General features: G+C 48.6%; 1 protein-coding gene across 1 annotated transcript; it reads right to left on the reverse strand.

Annotated features, from left to right (window-relative positions):
- Positions 1–960: 960 nt before the first annotated feature.
- On the reverse strand, positions 961–21498 carry Cdhr1 (cadherin related family member 1). The gene is made up of 17 exons (XM_041662266.1): positions 21249–21498; positions 20625–20720; positions 19575–19720; positions 18321–18371; positions 17051–17140; positions 14693–14779; positions 13364–13480; positions 12181–12324; positions 11731–11809; positions 10138–10238; positions 8078–8281; positions 7402–7554; positions 6095–6259; positions 5309–5376; positions 4481–4709; positions 3603–3860; positions 961–3105 (listed from the first exon to the last, which is right to left on the reverse strand). Exons 1-17 carry the CDS (start codon positions 21301–21303, stop codon positions 2569–2571), a joined length of 2580 nt encoding a protein of 859 aa, XP_041518200.1. The 5' UTR covers positions 21304–21498; the 3' UTR covers positions 961–2568.
- Between the last annotated feature and the right edge of the window lie 329 nt (positions 21499–21827).

Below are 21827 nucleotides of genomic sequence, written 5' to 3' on the forward strand. Positions count from 1 at the left end.
TGTGTCAATAAATAAGGTGGAGAGTATTTGAAGGAGACATCTGAGAGAGACCTCTGACCTCCTCATGTGCAAGGGTAACCCCCTCCCCCCAGTGTATCTACATACACAGTTATATGTATGAGTCCCTGCTTCCAGGGATGGAAAAATGACTTCAGATCACTTAGAATCACCCCTACTGATTGGGCATGAGGTTAAAATTCCATTTGTAGGTTTTGGAAAGAAGATGGCATTCCCAGTTGCTTTTCCTGTCTCCTTCCTACTTACTGACTTGGAAACATATCTTCAGGCCAGACTGTAGGTCAGGACCGATCTTGGTGTGCTACAGTAGGCTGCCCTCCAGCTTGCCCTTTCTTCATGCTGTGGTACTCGCCCCACTGACAGTGTCCCCTTCAGTGCCAACCACATTTGCTGGTTTTGTTTGGCTCTACCCTCTTCTCTCCCAGTAGTCTCCTGTTGACTACTAGTCCCTTTTCCTCTTCTGTGATCATTTCCAAGACTGTCTCTCCTTGGCTCAAGTTCCCGAGTCTGTCCACAAACCCATCCTCCTCCTAAGGACCGCAGTGCTGAACAGAACTTCCAGTCCAGGCCCTTTCACTACCTCATCCCCAGAGATGAACTGCTTTCCTGGCGTCATACCCACACCAGGGCCTTGCCAATCCTGCTTCCACTGGACTGCTTTCGGGATCACTAGACTGTGCTTCCGACCTATTTCTTCCTCGAAGCAATGCTGATTGGACCCTTCCAGATTGAGTAATGCAGAATTTACATCCAGGGCAAGACAAGGTCTTGTAATTAAGATGTAGGCAGACAATTTAGACAAAATACCGCCATGTCTCTCAGTGTGAGAAAGGAGATCATGAATGGCATCATCACTGAATGAGCTATGAGTCAGGGATATTGGTCCCCACAGGTCAGTAAACATCAATAAATGAGGGCCAGGAAGTCAGCTTATCCTTTGAATGATAGGTTTTATTTAGCGTTTACAAAAGAGTTTGACTGCATGCATATCATAGGATGTTGAACTCCCTGTGATGCAAACATGGTCCAGGCCAGCACTTTCCTGAACCATGCGTTAGACAGTGCCTTCCAGATGGGACTCGGGTTAGATAGTGCCTTCTGGGTGGGACTCTTGGTGTCCAGACGGACGGCCAGTGTTCATCCCTCAATACTGTGTGAACTAGTGACTGCAGACCTCCAGATGAGGACTCTGCATGCTAGCACATCTGTGTAACACCTCAAAACACAGACTGGGGCATCAAGCGAAGCACATGTTCATACAATCTGATCAGAAAGCACGGAATCCTGGAGGGCATTGAAGAACGTACATATCTAGATTTCCTTAAAGAGTTTCCTCAAAGGAAAACAGAACTTCTATGTATTAACCATGGCAGAGTGCAAGGTTTTTCTCCTGTAAGATTATCACATGCTAACAAGGTGTGTCCCAGCTAGAGAAAAACGGCGTGGACGTGGAGCTCGTGGACTAGATTCCTGCTACTGATCCGTCATGTGCATAGAGCCAATCACTCTGGGAGACTTGTTTCTCAGAGTTGGGCTGAGTATTACCGCCTGACTGGTTCTTTGTGAGGGACATGGGGTGAGGGGTATTGACATGGGTGGGAGGAAGTTGTGTGAGTCCAGGGAAAGTCATTATCAGGCCACAACTATCTAGGGCAGTGGCTCTCCCCAATTACAGCATAGTCCCTCTTGGGGACACTAGGTGGCGTCACTGAAGGTGCTAATACTTTCTGCATGAAGTTTGGCCAGAGAGCTGGCCTAGGACAAATACTTTGCAATCCTGCTGCTCTGTACTTGGTTAAAGCCTTCAGGTCACTGTTTTCTTAGGTTTTGCTTGCTTCATTTTTCAGACAAGCAAGAAGACAACTAGAGTTTAAACAATATCTCTAAGGTCATGTCATTTGAGAAGAGCTGAATCAAAACTGAGCTCAGGCCTGATATCCACCTACCACCATGCCCTGTCTCTTCAAGCTAGGCTGAGAGACATCTGCGTCCACTCTTGGGAGAGATCACCTTACACCTACATGTCTGGAGCACAGTCTTTTCCAGATGCCAGTTCTATTGTCCCCTGGCTTTGGGCATAGAATCTTATAGTTAACATGGGTTTTCAGAGCTTCAGGGCCCTTTCCTATAGCCCACAAAGCTCACTGATTTTCAGTTTAGCTGAGAACAAACCTCCATTAACCTGCTATTAACTGAAGCTTCAAGATCTAGATTCTTGCCAGTCTTGCCACCCGTGGTCTGGGCCCTACTTTTCAACTAAGGATGGCAAGGTCCCTGAAGGTCTTCAATGGCTGTGAGGTCTAGGCTTGGTGAGTAGAACCACACAGACTTGATTGCTTGTGGATTTCTATTCTCTGAAGAATAGGAAGCATTGTAGCTGTGCCAAGGACTTGGGTAGTGGGCCTGTATTTGCCAACTGCAACCTGGCTGAGGAATCTTTTGCCCAAAGCCCTTTGCAGAGCCCCAATACAGGGTGGCAACATTGTACAAAATAGAGGTGACCTTGAGAGTCAGTACAGGAGGACGGGAAGAGAAGAATCAGGGGACAGTCTAGAAGTAAGCCTTGTTGTCAAGACTCTTCTTCTCAAACTTTTGCTTGAGCTCAGAGACCAGAGAGGACTGAACGGGGCCTTCTAAGTGCTTGTGGTTGGGTAACTGTTGGGGCGGGTGTAGGGCAAGGGATCCAGAGACAGTAGGCACCGTCCGTTTTGCCACTGTACTGGATACCCTTTTGGGGGGTGGTGGGAGAGCTGGAGCTCTGGGGGGCACTATGGTTTCTGCCCTGCTGGTATCGCAGTTCTCACTGGGAGGCTCCTCTTTGAGTATGAATTTGGTAGCAGCCTTGGCCCTCCTGAATTTGAGCCATTCTATGCGAACTTTGTGGGGTGCAGGGCTGGGCCTTCTACGGAGCACACGCCTCACAGGCAGGACCTTGTTGGACTTCTTGTTACGCCAGAAGGTGGCGGTGGAGATGAGGACGGTTATGGCCACAACAATAGTCATGACGCCAGCCAACACACCTACAGCCTTCATGGGGTTGTCCTTGGTCTGTATGAGGAAGGCAGCCATGGAACCTCGGGAGAGCGTCTGAAAGAGAAAGGCGTGCCCTGTGTTAACTACTTTCTCCCTCTTCCCTGGAGGACAGTGGCTGTGTGAGCTTCTCTGAGCCTGACAGGTTTATACATCCCGCCCCAAGGCATCCCTCGGGCAAAATCAAGTGAGAGAGACCATAGTAGCCTCCTACAGACTCCAACCTCCTGCTTCCCTGGAGTCTTCCCTTGGACTAACAAAATAGTGCTTATCTTTGGTCACAGGGAGAACCATAAACCAAAACGAACCAGGAACCTTGTATTTGATGGATTTCTGCCAGACACTGAACTCCACATAATGCTTGTGCTTCTACCTTCTAATACAGAAAACGTAATGGAGGTTTAGATAGCCTAGAGTTACATCACTAATTAATACTGAAGCTAGAATTTCAATTTGACTCCCAAGCCTCTGGGTGTGATTTTAAAGAAAGTCCTTTGCATCTTCGGCACAAGTCGCTCTCGGCCCCCTTTTCCCGACCACGGCATTGCGCTCACCTCTGTGTCTGTAATGTCGATCTTGAGTAAGGCTGTTGTGCTGAAAGACGGGGAGCCTCGGTCCTTGGCCTGCACCTGTAGGGACCACGAGTAGTCCCCGCTGGGCGTGATGTTGTGGAGAGCCTCCAAGGAGCGGATGGAATTCTTGAGCCAGATCTCTCCCGTGTGAGCATCAATGTCAAACACATTGGCTGGCTCTGCACGGGTGATGGAGTAGTCGACCAAGTTGTTTGGCTCCTCCGCATCCTTGTCCGTAGCCTGGGCAGAGAGGGCGGGAGGATCACTTGGGGAAGATATTCGTTGGCTAAAACAGTATATAAGGATGGGGCGGGGAGCTTTCTGAGTTGATGGGAAAGAATTCTAATCCTATTTGGATCAGAACAGAGTTGGGGAAGGACAATTTATGTGCTACTCTGAACCTTGGTCTCTGTTAGGTCTATGTAGGTGTTATGTAACTCCATTCCCAGAATACGTCTATGGGGTGCTTGTTGGTGATGCCTTACTCTACATGCAAAGATGAAAGTTTGGATGCCAAGTGACTGGTCCACGATGGAAGGAGGGTGTCTGGTATTCAGAGCGTGTCTGTCAGGATTCAGAATGCATGTCTTTTCTGCATTACAAAGAAAGTGTACTGTGGGAAAAGCTTGCTTTGAAGGTACACAGGTCAGTGACATAAATTCAGGCAAGCACAGAACTCAAGCCCTCTGAGCCTCAGGTGTTTCATTGGTGATATTTTCCTTCCTAGGCACATTTTCTAGTCGGGGTGGACAGGAAGCTATGTATAGTACCATGCAGCCCAGTGCCCTTAGCAGGACGCATTTAATCTAACTTCAACGCTTATGGCCCAGTCAGGGTGCTCAGCTGCCTCTGAAACCCACCTCAATTTTCACTGAGGTTCCCAGCACCATCGTCTTCTCCTGGATGCTCTGCACAAACTGAGGGTAGTGGTCGTTGACGTCCAGCAGAGTGACAAACACCTCTGCCAGGCTGTACCTCCCATCCATGTCTTCGGCCTTCACGTAAAAGTTGTACCGTGACGTGCCCTCAGCATCCAGGCTGGCCCAGGGCTGAGTGTAGATAAGCCCCGTTGATGGATGAATCAAGAATCTGCCAGGCACAGAAAACAGAAGCACAGATTCTCATGTACACGTGTACATGCCTGCTCATGTCTACACACACACACACACACACACACATACACACACACACATACACACACACACACACACACACACACACACACACACACACCTGCAGCAGTAAGATGCATCTAAATGTCTTCAGTGAGATATTGGGCAGCTTCCCCAAGCATCCCACCAGCTCCTGCCCCTTACGATCTGACTCTAGGACTCGGATCCAGTCATTGACAGGCAGTCCACACTGCTGCCTATTCTCTTTACCACAGTCTGTCACCCCACCCTCACTCTGTCCTGTCCCTGTTCATCTGCCTTCTGAAGTCACTACCTATGCTCCAGGCTATGACTGAAGCCTTCTTCTTTTTCAGGCGCCTCACTAGAGGTCCCTTATCTCTACCTCAGGCTCTCCACAGCGTCCTTCCTTTCCCCACGCCTCTCTACCCTGTACCCTGGGATGCTCACATCCCTAACCTGGCTCTTTTCCTTTTACTGGTCCCTTCTGCTTAAGCAGAGGACTGCTTTACCCAAAGCCTTGCAAACTGCTTTGTCTGGTGTTCTGGATCTACTTACAGGTCTGACCCGGTCCCGTAGATGGAGTACTGAATTTTGCCCCATGGTCCTGTATCTGGATCCACAGCCTAAAAAAAACAAAGCTCCGAATGGCACCAACACTATGGTGAGACAGGCAGTATGTAGTTCCTGTAGCTGAAGGCAGCTTGCAATGGAAAGCTGGCAGAGCCTGGGGTGTGTCCAACTGGGGAGAAGAAGCCTGGAGGTTGCCTAGTTTTCTTCAGGGAGGTGTCAAATGTCAACAAACCAAAAAGGTTTATGTCTGGAAGATGCTTTTTTCTTTCATAAACAAGGGGAAGATGGGAACGGGCTTCAGGCCCTGTGCTTGGAGCTTGCACATGTATCGCCATTATCATTAGCAGGAAGTGGCCTGGTGGTTGCTTCTACAACACATGGCAAAGGTAAGGAGATACTCCTTTATCAACAGACTGTAAGAGTCTGTGCCTTCTGCCATATCACAAGACCCTTTCCTCATCTGGCCCCAGCTACATAACAGTGAGGGAAGACACAGATTATCATTAGGTAAAGAATCAGAGACATACAGAGGGCAAGGACCTTGTTCAAGGTCACAGCTAACAGTTGGACAGGCGGTGGAGGTGCACATCTTTAATCCCAGCACTCAGGAGCAGAGGCAGGTGGATCTCTCTGAGTTTGAGACCACCCTAGACTACAGGTCTAGTTTCAGGACAGTCAAGGCTCCACAAAGAAACCCTGACTTGAAAAATGAAACAAATAAACAGATCACAGATAATGACTGTTGGTCTTAGGAACCAGTCCCCAACCTACTGTGACAGCCACCACGTTGGAGCCCCCTGGAGCATTCTCTGGTATCCTGGCAATGTAGTAGTGAGATGTGAACTTGGGGACATTATCATTGGTGTCCAGAAGCTGGATCACAATGTCTGCGGTGGAACTGAACTTCTCTGGGGTATTCACTTCAATGGCCAGGAGCTGGAGAAAGATCGAGAAACACACTTGTCAGGGAGGGCAGTTATTCCACTGAGGGCCCAGTACCACCCATCCCCCCAGAACTGGTCATGTGCTCATCTCTCCATCTTTGCTGTTGTGCTGCATTTTTTTGGAGTCAGGGTCTTACTACAAACTCCAGCGGTAACTGCCAGTCTTTCTTCCTCAGCCTCCCGAGTGCTAAGAACATGGGCGTGTACCACCACACCCAATGTGTACTTCATTCTTACTCTGACTCCTAGTGGGCTATCCCGGCTGCCATCTTCACAGTCCCCCATCATCCCTCGCCTGTGAGTCTGCAATGTTAGTGATCCTATCACTCCCATTGTGCCCAGGTCTGGAATTGCTATTATTGTTGTACTCTTAATGAAGTACCTTTTCATTCATATATTATTCACATGTTAATATATGGCAAGTGTTGTTTATATGTATTCATAGTGTTACATAATCATAAATGACATCAAAAAATGTATTTCCCCACTTCTGTTAGGGTTGTTACTGGAAGATGACAAGTGTCAGAGGCACATGGGAATCACACAGTTTCTCTTTCTCCATCTATTAACACAGCCAACTGTACTGGTAGCGTGCCCTTGACTCCCCAGCCCTTACGTAGTGGTTTAGAAGCTGGCAGCTCAGTAAGGATGAGCTATGAGAACTTTGTAGACGCTGTGGGGGGAGGTACCATCCCCACCCCCAACCTACCTCCTATTGTTCACATGCCCACAGGATGGGCAGAAACTCTGGGGGAAAAAAATAGAACCATCCAGGACTGGGATTGACAATGGTCCTCCCACACTGAATCTGGAAGTGGAAGCTAGCCTACTTCCAGCCCTATCTTCCCATCTCTGCCCCCATAATTTATGCCCTGACAATGCTGAAGCATGCCTTGGCAGCCCATCTATGAGGGTTCTTATTAAACTTGTCCATATCAGGTTTCATGGTCTAAGTTGATGAGGATGACTGACCAGGTCTCTTCCTCAAGAAGAGCAACCAGATCATATTACAGATGGTTGTGAGCCATCGTGTGGTTGCTGGGAATTGAACTCAGAACCTTTAGAAGAGCAGACAGTGCTCTTAACTACTGAGCCATCTCTCCAGTCCTAGAGCAGTGCAATACCGTCACCTACCTTAAAGGTTAACAACTTAGACTTTTCAAAGTCAATGGCGGCTGAGTTCTCTACGATGATGGTGACTTGGGCTTCATTCAGTACTGTCTGTGGCACCACTCGGAAGATGCCTCCAGGTCCCACCAGCCGTAGGTTGAATTTGGCATTAGCTCCCTGGCCAACAGAATTTGGAGAGAGGAAATAGAAGATAAATAAGAACAGAAATACATTATATATGTGTGCTAGGTGGGGAGCCCTTACATCCCTTTAGCCCTAAGCAGTGAGTACTCTTTCTCTACAAAGGGGAGTTGATTAAGAATCAAATTTAGTTGGTACTGGAGAGATGAATTAGCCATTAAGAGTACTGGCTGCTCTTTCAGAGATCCTGAGTTCAATTCTCAGCAACCACAAGGTATCTCATAACCATCTGCCTGGTACTATGCTGAGCACTGGAGGAGCAAGGACATTTAGTGATGTGCAATTGGAAGGTCAGATGCAGAGGACCTTTTCTTCACCTGCCTTCTACTTTGTAGCTGATTATTAATGTCTAAGCAAATAGCATGGGATTGGCTACCATCCCTCTGCTCCCTCTTAGCTGCACCATCTTGTGTTATTCATTTTGTGACTTCTCTGGACCCTCTCTCTGAAACTGAGCACTGGTACAGACCCAGTCAATTTTAAGGCTATGGCCACGCACCTGGTCAGAGTCGTTGACAGTGATCTTGAGTCCACGGAGGATCTCCCCCTGAGGTGGGTGCTCATACATGGACAGTTCAAACTTGTTCTGGGGTCCACTTTCTCCATAGAAGGTTGGGGGGTGGTTGTTGAGGTCCACAATCCTGATGGTGACTGGGACCATGGCCTGAGCACCTGGGCTTCCTGGAGAGTTGACTTCTGTCACCTAGGAGGGTAGCAGATGGTTATGGCTGTGTGGCAGGCACACTGCTGCTGGCCCTAGTAATTTTTCCTCCTGACGTTCATACCCTTGTAATTCCTCTCTTAAAGTGTGACCTGACCTGACAACTTGCTTTTGACTGGCGGCATGGTTAGAGATTATAATTAGAGATTATAATCCACTTTTCCTGCAGAGCTTCTCTTTCCCAAGGCTTTCATGAAGCAGGCAGCAATGCTGGAGAGAGGCTATGGGATAAGGAGTTAACTGTAGGTAACCCATTGGCAACAACCAGCAAGCAACCGAGTCATACCAAAAACCAAGTGAGTTGTAAAGCCAGTCCTTCCCCAGTCAAGCCTCCGAGGGAGATCCCAGCCTTGACTATCTCTGATGGCAGCTTCGTGAATGACCTTGGAGTTCAAGATTCAGCCAAGCTGAACCTGGGCTCCTTACTCCTGTATATTGTTTGAGGTCACTAACTTTGGGGTGATTTCTCCTGAAGCATTAGCTAACTAATAATACAGGCTGTAGAGCCAAGACTGAGTGTTCATAGGCACCCCACAAAACTTGTAACAAATATCCCTTTTCCAGGGCCTCCTTCCAGTGTTTCTTCTTTTTTTCCCCCCTTGGTTTTTTGAGACAGGATTTTTCTGTAGTTTTGGAGTCTGGAACTAGCCCTTGTAGACCAGGCTGGCCTCGAATTCACAGAGATCTGTCTGCCTCTGCCTCCTGAGTGCTGGGATTAAAGGCATGCGCCACTACCACCAGGCTAAGAATGTTCTACTTTTAAAAAGGTGCTCTAGATCAGTGATTCTCCACCTTCCCAATGTTACAACCCTTTCTTACAGCTCCTCATGTTGTGGTGACTCTTCCCCCACTCCACCCCAAGCACAAAATTATTTTCATTTCTACTCTAGAACTGCAATTTTGCTTCTGTTACGAACTGTAACATAAACATCCGTGTTTTCTGATGGCCTTTGGGGTCATGACCTACAAGTTGAGAACCGCTGCTCTAAAATGACCCTCCCAGACCCCATTCCACACCTCTCTGTAGGCCTTCTTTTTCCCAGAAGCCTCTGCTTGCTGTCTCTCTTTCCTATCCCACTCAATTCTCACCCATCCTCATTTGGAGTTTTCACAGAAACTTCCACACTGCAGCTGGCACTACCATCTCAGCGTCAGAGGCTCAGCTCCCTTGGTTCTGTGAGTCAGTCCTTGGCAAGTTCTCGCTGACTTCTGCAGCCCTTGCTGGTTCCTCCACCTGCTCCCCACAGCCTCCTCACCCTCAGCCTCAGGAGCTCTGCCGTTGTGGGCGTTGTCCCACAGCGCCCCTCCTGTAGCAGCCATCCTCTCAGGGTGATAGCTCATTCCCTCCATGCCTGTCTTAGATTTCTTTCAGTTGCTATCACAGAACACCCTGACTTAACGCATCTTAGGAGAGAAAGGGGTTTGTTTATTCCTGCTCCCCGTTCCAGGTACAGTTAATCACTGCTGGGAAGTTAGAGAAGCGGGGGCTTGAGGCAGCTAGCTGGTCAGGCCACACCCACAGTCAAGAGCAAAAGGAATGTATGTGTGCCTGCTGCTAGCTCGCTGCTACTTAGAACACTTCTGGCTTTCTCTATTTGTATCGAGTCCAGGGTCAAGCTGCTGATACTCCCTCTGCATTCTCAGGAACTCTGCTTGTGATCTCACGCTTCTCTTTGCAAGCGTTTGCTGCCGCCTGATGCAGGTGCTGCTTGGAGTAACCTTTCAGTCTCTCCCCGGACAGAGCCTTTCTCCCAGGACGGAGCCCTTGGGTCTCATCACCTCCGTAGCTCTCCAGGACTGGATAGTGGGTGGGATAAGCCAAGGAAGTGGGGTGTCACCTGGACGTGAAGCTCATACACCTCTCTCCGGAGCTGCGCAGGGCTCTGAAGGACAGAGATGGCTCCAGATGTCTCGTTAACTGCAAAGACTCCATCACTCTCTGTCAGAGAAAAATGTCCTGCAGCTTAGCACAAGGTCACAGGAGGTAGCATAGCATGGGAATCATGCCACATATTCTTTTTTTATTATTATTGATTTTTATTGAGCTCTATATTTTTCTCTGCTCTCCTTCCTGCCTTTTCCCTCCCCACTTCAGCCCTCCCCCAAGGTCCCCATGCTCCCAATTTACTTAAGAGTTCTTGTCTTTTTCTACTTCCCATGTAGATTAGCTCTATGTATGTCTCTCTTAGGGTCCTCATTGTTGTCTAAATTCTCTGGGACTGTGGTTTGTAGGATGGTTTTCTTTGCTTTATGTTTAAAAACTACCTATGATTGAGTACATGTGATAATTGTCTTTCTGTGTCTGGCTTACCTCACTCAAAATAATGTTTTCTAGCTCCATCCATTTTCCTGCAAAATTCAGGATGTCATTATTTTTTCTTCTGTGTAGTACTCCATTGTGTAAATGTACCACATGGAGAGCTCCTCATAGAATGTAATACTGTCACCTCTCTGTGTCTTGCCAATGAGGAAACTGAGTCTCAGAGGGGCTAAGTAACTTGCCTAAGGTCCCTTAGCCAGTAGAGATCTAGACTTGAACTTTTGGCCAGCTCTCAACATCCATCCCACGTGCCTTTTCTTACACGTGAAAGTGTGTGTGGTGTGTGTGTGTGTGTGTGTGTGTGTGTGTGTGTGTGTGTGTAAGAAAAAAAGGAACAAGAAGAGATAAGAAAGGAAGATGAAGGGGGGATGAAAGGAAGGAAGAGGAACACAGACAGGAACTTGAAGAAGGCCTGTGAGATGGAGGGTAAAAAGGAGAGATGAGGAGGGGCGTGGGATGAGTGTACTGTAACTTGGGGCTGATTTCAGAGGTGGTGAGGAAGGGAAGACACCCGGAAAGGGAGCCCATACACAGGTGATTTCTTGGTGGTCATGGCACGATTTTATTTGAACTGGAAGGTGGCCGTATACCAGCATGTCACAGGGGAAGGGTGGCACATGGCAGAGGTAAGCGCAGCTAGGCTCAGGCTCCAGGCGTGCTGGCCTGCTTGGCTCCTGTTCAGTTGTGATAGGAGAATGTGCTAGAGTAATCTAATTTAGAATAAAATCAATAATCAGTAGTTGATACTTAACCTCCCTTCTGAACCTCTGTTTTCTATACACAGGCCTAGGACTTCAGAAAAGCCACAACACCATTGTATCTAATTCGTTCAATTATCTGCCCCAGTCAATCAGAAAAGAGAAAGATTGAGAATGAAACACAGAAATTCTGAATGTGTAAGAAATGTTGCTAATCATGCCATTGGTGGCTACATCCAGGGCAAAAAGAGTATACGCCTCTCTCAGGATTCTGCAGTGTTCTCTCTCACTGGGTGTCATGACAAGCAAGGATAGAGCAAATCTGTCATTTGAGGAAACTATCCCCACCTTCTTGTCATCCTGGTCCCAGTTGCACAGAACCGGAAATGAGTCAGAGAGTTGCCCTCACTTACCGTTCAAGAGCCTGTAGAGTATGCGGTTGGGCTTGCCTCGGTCTCCATCTATGGCAACCACGGTCAGCACTTCCGAGCCCTTGGAGAACAGGAGCCATTGTCTGAGGCTGGGGTGATGAAAGCATCTCCCCTAACCCAACACTGCCGCCCCATCATGGACAAGAGAAAAATAGTTGGGCTTTGGGTGGCACAAGAAGGTGACCCCACTGGGACCTGCGTAGGGCTCTCTGCACCTGCCCTCCCAAGGCTGAAGGGACCACCTGAGTGAATTTTTCCACTCCCTCGACCCAGGATCAAAGTGCGACTTTCCAGAAACTCTTGACCTCCTAAACTGACTCCTAACCAGCCTTCCACCGGGGAGACTGACTAGTGTGTGGTGAATCCAGCCACCCTCAGGATTGTCCCAGGGAGTCACACAACGGATGCCAGGTAGGCAATGCAGTCACTCACTGGAAGGGTGTCCTCGTAAACATAGCCATAGTAAGGTGTACCCACGAAAATGGGTGCCGTGTCCTGAACATCTTCCACGTTGATGGTGACTGTGGTGGTGGCTGAGAAGACCACATCAGCCCCTCGAAGCCTGCCGCCACCATCCTGGGGAGGAATGGGATCAGAGAAGGAGGGTGAAGACAAGCTGGCTTCCAGGTGACAGGCTCCACTTGAATAAATTCCTGCCACCTCCTGGCTGTGAAGTCAGCTGGTCCCTTCCAGTATCTATTTGTTCTTGGGTCTCTGGAACCCATTCTCATTTTTCCGTGGTATTGGGCATGCCAAAGAAATGACACACGGAACCTTTAAGTCAGGTGTCTGACAGCTTTCTTTGGGTATAGAATTAATTAACTCTCCAGGTATATTAGGTGTGATTAGTGCCAGAGGGGGAGGAGTCAGACCTAAATTCTACCCCTAGCTGGAAACCAAGCCTCTAGCAACTCCCAAGGACCTTCCATATGTCCAGCCTATGCTGGTGGCTATGGAGTCCCAGGAATACAACTGAGCAGGTAGGGTGGGTGGTACCCAGCCTTTCAGCACAGGCTGTAGGGCGGCCTACAGACAAGCAGTAATCTGAAAGGGGAGTATCCTGCGATCCTGCCATCCTGTGAAAGAAACCAATAGGCCTAATTAATGGTGGCAGCTGCATTTTCCTTCTCCCTAGGGCAAGAGGTTTGGCTGAGTGCCTGCCGGTTCCCAGCTTTCCACCCTGTGCTTCATAAACTGACAGGAGGAATTTCATAAAGCTTCAGAAATGGGCACTTGAGGACACTGAGTTCAGAGAGGAGATAGCTGGTCACCCAGCAAGGAGCAGAGTAGCATGCGTCATTCCGGCTAGAGAGACAGAGACAATGGAGGTTGTGAGAGGAACATAAATCTCTGTGTCGTGGCTTCCTCCTCTATGAAGGGACTAACTTCTAAGTGACACCACCTAGAAAGAGGTGTGGTCCCTCCAGCCTAGAGACACCAGCCTCCCTGGAAAATTTGTTCTGGCAGAAGAGTTTCCAAGCAGCTGCTCCCCATCCCCTTTGCCTGTGTCTCTTGTTCTGGAAAATACCCACTCTTTAATAAAACCTCACTGTGCTCCAACCTAGCAGAGGCTGAAGTTACCACTGGATGTTCCCCCTACATCCTCCTTTGTTACCTTGGCGACCACGGTGATGAAATGAGCCCGCGACTTCTCGTAGTCCAGTGTGGCTCCAGCCTGGAGACGCAGCACACCACTGTGGCGGTCCACGGTGAACTTAGAGGAGTGGAGGTTCTGTAAAGTTGGGGAGCAGCTGAACTCAGGGCACAACCAGGCCATGCCAGAAGTTCTCACGTTGCCCATTGAAGGAATCACTGACCTTTATCCCAGAAACCCTGGCTTCCAGGCTGAGATTGCAGGTTCCAGTCCCCTGCTGTCTGAACTCGGGGTTTTCCATCAAGAAAACTTTTGTTCAGGTTTTCTATACCCTCAGTCAAATCCAGCTCGCCCTCCCAGCAAAAGCTGCTGGCTTGCAGCAGGAAGAAACATTCACAGAGTATTCTGAATTGGTTGAAGCTAGGACTTAAGTCTAATAGCGAAAGAGAGAGATCTGGGGACCCTCAAACCACACCAGGTGTAAATAGCTGTGGTGGTCATAAGTAGTGTCTGATAGGAGATGGTGAGTGACCAGAAACAGTCTCTAAAAACACTTGCCTCTGCTAAGGTCCTCAGAGTCTCCTCCAGTTGGGGAAGGTCGGGAAATAGGTTCCAGATGCTGCAATCTTAGCTTTACACATGTTTAATCCTCATGATGGTTGAATAAGTAATGTTTCTCATTCCCAGTAGAAGAGTTAAGGAACATGTTGGAGGAACATGCCAGTGTGTGTTTGTTTGTGGGGGAAGTGTTCCCCTCTAGTTCTCAGGAGTTCAGAGGATTTCTCTAGAACTAGTAGTTTAAGCCACGATGACATATTGCCTTGAGAATCTGAGATTAGGTAGCCGGATTTGGAAAGAATAGAATGTGCTACAAAAACAGCAGCAATGTGAGGTGGACAGTGTCTCCTGGGAGACCAGGAGAAGGCTGTGGTCCAGGGCAGAAGCTCCCATCTTTGCCAACGGAGCATAGAGGGATGAACGCGAGGGCTGGGGCACCCTGACTCTCTTTGGCAGAGTACCTGATTTCTTCTTCCTTTTGACCATTTGAGTCCTAAATGATTTTCTTGCATGATGTGAGGGTACTAGGTGTCTAGAAATTCTTTAGGGAGAAGGGTGGGGGAAGTAGAGAACTGAGGGTCCCATAATCCAACTCTGAGGAAGTCAAGCTGGGCCAATTTGGGGAAAAGGTCTCCTGTCTCCTTCTGGTCTTCATCCCTGTGGGGTACCCTTGAGAACAGAGACACTGGCAGGCGCGGAGGGGGGGAGTGCTAGCTGGTGATGGAAGTGGAAGACACCCAGGTGTCCTCTCCATCTCAGGGCCCTGGTTACACCGTATATGTTCTGTCTTACCTGTAGAAAGTAGGTGACACTCCCTCCAGAGCCGGTGTCCTTGTCCTCTGCGTGGACCTTAAAGATGCTGCTCCCAGCCGGTGTGTTCTGAGGAACCACACCCAGAGAAGGGTCAGTATTGATGACAGGACCATGGGGGAGGAAGAGGCACGGGGGTCATGGAACAGAGAGGTCGGCAGGGTGACTGGACAGGGGTGAAGAGTGGTGACAATGCACCCAACAAGTGACAGAGAGGAGCTGAGGGAGTGGACACAAGGACAAGGGTGGGAAGGTGGAGAGCGAGAAGAGAGAGGTCGTCTGAAAGGGGAGAGGGAGAAGCAAAAACTAGGCCCCTAAGAGCTAAAAGATTTAAATATAAAATACTAATTGACAAACAAAGACACAGCTCATAAACATGGACATATGCAGGATCATCAGGGAATATATATACACAGTTTACTGCAAGAATGAAGCATCTTCCACCAAGGACTTAGAAGACATATTTATCGAGGTGTGTGTGTGTGTGTGCACATGCATTCGCACACATGCCACAATCATCTGTATGTGGGTCAGAGGACAACTTGCAATTGATTCTTTCTTTCACCTTGTGGACTTTGGGGATCAAGTGCAGATGGTGAAGCTTATTGGCAAATACCTTTACTCACTAAACTGAGTGGCCCCTTAGCAAACATTAGGATGGAGACAGTTGCTCTCTTGCATCACAAAGCAGAGGGCAAACAAGGTGATCCTTTAGGAAAGTACTTTGGTAATGTAAGAAAGGAGTGATACCTGCTTTATACCTAATTTACAAACAAAGACACAGCTCATAAACACGGACATACTCAGGACCGCCTGGTTCAATTCTCAGCACTCACATGGGGGATCACAACCATCTGTAACTGCTCTCTTCGGGCACTGCACACATGTGCTACACAGATATACATTCAGGAAAAGCACTTATGTTCATAAAAATAAATAATAAAATTTTAAAGAGTTTATGTGAGGAGCTCAGTATAGTAACTTCAATTTTTTTTAACTCTATCTTAAGGATTCTTTTTGTATTAGGAGGCAAATTCAGGGCCCTAAGCATTGCTGGGAAGTCTTCTACCACTGAACTATACCCCTAGTCTGAAGACAAAAGAATCTCAAGTGGAGACAGAAGGACCAGAATTCAAAGCCATCCTTTCTATAGAGCGAAGCTATCAAAAAACAAAACAAAACAAAAAAAGCAAAAAAAAAAAAAAAAAAAAAAAAAACCCAGAACTTTTGGTTTGAGTTACACTCCTGTCTCCCAAATAATACGAATATGGATTGTCAGCACCCTCAGCTTGAATAGAATCGGAATTAAAGGGGGAAGCTCAGCAGTGGAGGCGCATGCCTTTATTCCTAACACTCGGGAGTCAGAGGCAGGCGGATCTCTGTGAGTCTGAGATCAGCCTGGTTTACAAGAGCTAGTTCCTGGACAAGCAGGGCTGCACAGAGAAACCTGTCTTGAAAAACAAAACAACAAACAACAAAAAGAAAATCAAAGGGGGAAAACATGTCTGTATGGGTGAAAAAACTGCTCAGTGGTTTAGAGCACTTGCTGTTCTTGAAGTGGATCTGGGTGCTGTTTCCAGCACCAACATGGCATCTCACAACCATCTGTAACCCCAGTTTCAGGAGACGTGACCCCTTCTTCTGGCCTGTGTTTTCTTTTTCTTTCTTTTCTTTTTTTTTTTTGGTTTTTCGAGACAGGGTTTCTCTGTGGTTTTGGAGCCTGTCCTGGAACTAGCTCTTGTAGACCAGGCTGGTCTCGAACTCACAGAGATCCGCCTGCCTCTGCCTCCCAAGTGCTGGGATTAAAGGCGTGCGCCACAACCGCCCGGCTGGCCTGTGTTTTCTTAAAGGTGGATATTTCTTGGGCAGTAGAAATGGAAAGCTTAAATATCCTAATATAAGGGGATTCTTGGCTTCCATCAGTGTATGCTGGCTGTTCAGTTGATAGAAGCTTTTATGATGATACTAATGACCTAAGCTTGACAAGGAAGGAACAAAATTCTTATGTTGTAATGAAATGAAGAAATTAAATAAAGAGACCATATTTTTAGAATCTCAATTACATCAAACAAAAAGAATAAAAACCCTATAACCACACGTAAGAATATTAAAAGGAAATACAGCAAAATTTAGTTAGGTCTCAAAGTAGGGGCATAAGAATGGCTTTAAAATGCATTTAACATTAATACGCAGGCATTTTCAGTTATAGTAAAAGCGGCAAGTGGGTATAGAGAGTAATGGACAGGTTACTCCATGCAGGAATCGGTCAGCGGGTAGCTTTGGGATGAGGCCATGGGCCCAAGTGGGAACTTTGTCCCTGCCTAGGGGTCCCTTGCTCACCTCTGGAACCAGGACAGTGTAGGGCTCCTGGATGAACCTAGGTGCCTCGTCATTGGCATCTGTCACCAGTATCACAACTTTCTCTGCCACCTGAGGAGTGGAAGAGTCAGGAGTTGGGGCAGGAAGACCTTCTTGGGAGATTAAAAAAAGATGTCCCCAACGTCCCCAGCTATATATATTTCTACCTCTCTCTCTCTCTCCTTCCCTCCCTCCTTCCCTCCCTCCCTCCCTCCCTCCCTCCCTCCCCCCTCCTTTCCTTTCCATCCTGCTTTTGTTTATTCATGCAACAAATATCTTTAAGCAACCCCTTGATGACAAGCGCATCGTTTCACCCTAGAGACAGAGGAACATTTGATGGAGCATTTTTTTAGTGACCGCAGTGGCTTAACTATGGGGAGAAATCAGCATATAGAGATGCCATTTAGAATGGCAATGTAATATGCAAGTCCTGAGACCAATGCCCCAAATATAGAACCACCTGAGAAAGTACGTCTATGACCTCTGCCAATGTGTCCTTTGTGCTGAATACTGCAGTCAGAGGCCCTACAAGGATCCTGAATTGTGGTGGTGGACTCCTGGGGACCTCTGGGACCAGAAGTATCAACCCTGCAGCGAGTTTGCCAGAGGGAAGAAGCAGAAATGAGCCAGGAAGCTGGGGTCAATGGGCAAAGCCAAGAGGAGACAGACACAAAAAGAATTCAGAACACAGAAGGAGAGTCTAGCTGCATGGTTGGCAGGATGGGTGGGGGAGAAGCGTTGGGAGAGGCAGATGGCACCTGACAGGGAGACTTTGCAGGGCCACTTGGATTTCATCCTGAGGGAGGTGAGGGCCAGCTGTCAGTGCTTTCCCAACTGGAGAGCGGCCAGATCTATGTTTCCCAGTGAAGGTCTTGACAGCACTCTGAATACAGATTGGGTGGTCAGAGAGCGCCTGGGGCCTGTCACAAGCATGTCAACACTGAAGTGGCTGGCAGAAGGTAGAGGCTGTGGGAGTGGAGGAAAAGGGAGGGAGAACACCTGGCACCCTGGGACCAAGAGCCAGAAGCTGGCAGATGGGGAATGAGTAGACAGGTCTGAGGAGATGCGTGGTGTAGGTGAGACCCATGAGAAACAAAGCTGAGAGGCCTTGACCTCTGCTTATCCCTTCTCTTCATTCACCCATAACCTCGCTGTGTCCCCTTAGACGTGGGCACTTTGGCCAGGCCTTCACTATCCTGGGTTTGAGTACCACAGCTGAAAGACAATCGGTGCCCCGTGCAGGCTGACTCACCAGGTTGAGGCCATCGGAAATGCTGATGATGGCTTCGATCTCATCTTCCTTCTGTGAAGCAAAGGAACTGAGTGACAACCTGGGAGCAGCTTAGATTAGAGGCTGCGCTAAGCTATAGCCCCGTCAGAGAGGGCTGTTTTAGGGAGTAGGGAGCTGAGCAAGGCGGTCGTTGTGGTTGGTTTATGAAGCTCCACCCTACCAGGTGTGAGACCTTATTTGGGAGGGCTCTGTGTATCCAGAGTTCTCCTAGATCCAGAGGGTTGCTTGTGTCCCCCAAAAGATGTTGTCCTGCTAGAGAATGGGGGCAACCCTGGTGTGGTGTACCCAAGAGAGGAGTTTTTCCCACTTCTCCTTTCTTCTCCCCTCCCTTTTCTCTCCACACCTACAGTCCAGGATTTGGCAACGGTCCATGTTCATGGTGTCCCAAGTGTTCCCTAGAGCTTGCTGGGATCTCGAGGAGATTACCATATATATATATATATATATGTGTGTGTGTGTGTGTGTGTGTGTGTGTGTGTGTACATATATATATATATACATATATATCCATTTATCCATATACATACATATATATACATATATATATACATATATACATACAGGTCACAGGGTAGTGTGTTGGCAGCAATCTGCCTCCACTACAAAATCCTCATTACCATGCTGAGTTCTGTCGCTTCCCCAAGCTCCCTCCCCTGCCCCCTCTGTTGGTGGGTTTTGCAGTAGAACCAGAAATCTCAGTAGCAACACAGCCATGGCTGAGTTATATAGGCAAGTGCAGGAAAAGGAAACTTAAGCTATATCATCCCAGGGTTCAGAAGTACCCAGAATCAGGGCTGTCTCAAACTCAGACTCTCTCTCTCTCTCTCTCTCTCTCTCTCTCTCTCTCTCTCTCTCTCTCTCCACTCTCTAGCCTAGACTGTGGAAGTCCCTGGGGTTTGAGGGGCTCCTCCAAGATCAGGCTTAAAAACCCACTGGAGGGGTGGGGGCTCTTTCAGAAACTTCACAGCACAAATCTTGATTGTTTGTTAATAAAATACGCCTTAAAGACAAGCAAGGCCAGCAGCTGCTGCTGAAGGATCACCACTACCTACCCTGGAAGGATAAAGAAATCTTTGCTAATATGAAGCAGGCTGGGGAAGAGCTGCAGTATGGGGATTACCCCCTGCCTCACCCCATCTTCCACAGAGAGCAGCACAGAGGTTTTTGAACGCTAAACAAATGGTAACCCCAATTTTCTCCCATGCCTCTTTGTACCTCTCTGTCCAGCTCTTCCACAAGGGTGATGTTTCCAAAACTGGGATCGACAGAAAAGACACTTCTGGTGCTGGGGTCGAAGCTGATGTGGTAGGAGACTGGGCCTCCCTCGGGGTCAGTCCCATTTAGGGTGTACACGTGAGAGCCTGGAAGAAGACAAAAGGAATATCTGGAATCTGGGACCCAACTTTTCCTGAAAGTAGAGGATACTCCGAGCTAGAGATTTCACTGTTAATATTCAGTGCCTTGGGGACTGCTCTCTTCCCAAGGCCTCGCCCCTGCTGGCTGCTTCCTTCTTTCTCTTTATTCTCCAAAGATATCAGACGTTATCATCAGCTGCGTTACTGTACTGTAGTACAGAGGAGGAGGCTAACGGTAGAGACTATTCTTCTACCTGAAATGAACTCTCTCCAAGAAGTTAAAACTGGAGAAGGGGGGTCCCTGGGATCAGGAGTCATCTTCCCAAGAGCTAGGAAAACCTTTATAAGGTAAAATTCAGGGTGTAACCATTCCTGTCTCCTTCTACCCACCACTCTGCACACCTCTTGGTTGGAAATTCTTGGGTGGTATTTTTTTCTTTTTTAAAAATTTTATTGATTTTTTTATTGAGCCCTACATTTTTCTCTTCTTTCCTCCCTGCCTCTCCCCTCCCCTTCAACCCTCTCCCAAGGTCCCCATACTCCCAATTTACTCAGGAGATCTTGACTTTTTCTACTTCTTGGGTGTTTTTTAAGTAGGCTTGCAGAGGTTAATATGTTTGCTCAAGGTCACACCCTAAAGAGCAGCAAGCACCTCACAACTATGCTTCAAAGAGAGTCAGCCCACCCCATCTTTGGGTCCTCTTCCCAGTCTCCAGGAGGGGTCCAGTTTAGGTCACGGTGGCAGCAATGACCTCCTTCCTTGTCATTACCCTGGGGCATTCAGAACACAAACAGAGTACCCATGGGGCAAGGAGTCACAAGTCCTGTCCTTGAATTCTGGAGTTCTTTTCCCTCTGGGGAAACTCACTCTGGAGACCTGGGGTGGCTGCGGCCAAGGCTACTTTCTTACCTACAGGAGTGTCTTCTGGGAGGCTGAACAGGGCCATGTTTCCATTAGTGCTGCCCACTCCATTGTCGAAGAAGTGAGGGGCAAAGTTGGCCTGGGCTAGAAAAAAAATGAAGACAGACACCTCGAGAGAGCTTCACACCAACAAAGTCACCTATCTGGGCCCAGCTAAAGAAACAGATGGATTCTGTCCCCCTGCAGAATTCCTCCCTGGAGTACTTGGTGAGGGTATGCTTGGGCTAGGCTCAAATGTTTCAGGGACACATTTTACCGAAGGCACATAGAATCAGGGTGAAGAACAATCCCACCACATCAAAGAGCTCAGAGAGAGGCTCTGTGTGCTGGGCCAAGGTCACACTTTCTGCCTTGTTCAGGGCAGCCAGCAGATCAGTCCCCTAGCCTCCCAGCGTGAGTTTAAAGGAGCCAAAATATCTAGTAGCAGAACCCCAGATTCCCGGGATGCTGGCTTCAAGGCTCTGGAGAAATGCCCAGGGAGTATCCCATCCCCCTGCCTCCCAGTTGGAAGGCTGCTCTCTTCCCAAGGTCTGCAACTGGACAGTGCAGCCTCAGCACCCCTGTTTCCTCAGGACGCGCCAACCCCCACCCTCCAGGGCCCTTGCCACTCACCCAGGTAAACGTGCAGCAGCCCCAGAACCAGGGCGGCCCGAAGGCCACGCCTCATGTCTCCGCAGACTGGTTGAGAGCCTGGCCACTGCTGGGGTCGGGTGCTGGACCTCGGAGCATGCCCTGGGCGCGGGAGGAGAGCAGAGGCGATGATGTGGGTGACAGTGGCGGCGGCAGCAACGGCGGCGGCAGGGAGGGAGCGCGGGTGGTGCGAGGGCGCTAAGCCTATGCCAGCGCTCTGGGATCTGCACAGTTAGTTGGCTCAGGTCAGACAACTAATAAGACCAATTAAGGGGACCAACTTGAAGCAGCAGGCGGGAGGGCGGAACAAGACTGCCTCCCTCCTACCACGCCCTCTGTGTCCTAGCAACCCAGGAGCAGCAGGTGCAGAGGTGGAGCTTTGCAGAGGGACTGTGTGCCTGCCTGAGACTACCTCGAGCAAGCCTCAACAAATTCGGGGTTTCCCGTGGTTTGGTGGGGCTCCGGCTGCGCAGGAATTTTCCTGCTTTATTTAACTTTTTCTGGAGACTTTCAGGAAGGTCAGACATTTCTGATCAGAGCATTCATGAACATAAAACAGTG

This window comes from Microtus oregoni, unplaced genomic scaffold (genome assembly GCF_018167655.1).
Source record: "Microtus oregoni isolate MIOR12 unplaced genomic scaffold, Mior012 000013F_ref0000133, whole genome shotgun sequence".
Lineage (NCBI taxonomy): Eukaryota > Metazoa > Chordata > Mammalia > Rodentia > Cricetidae > Microtus > Microtus oregoni.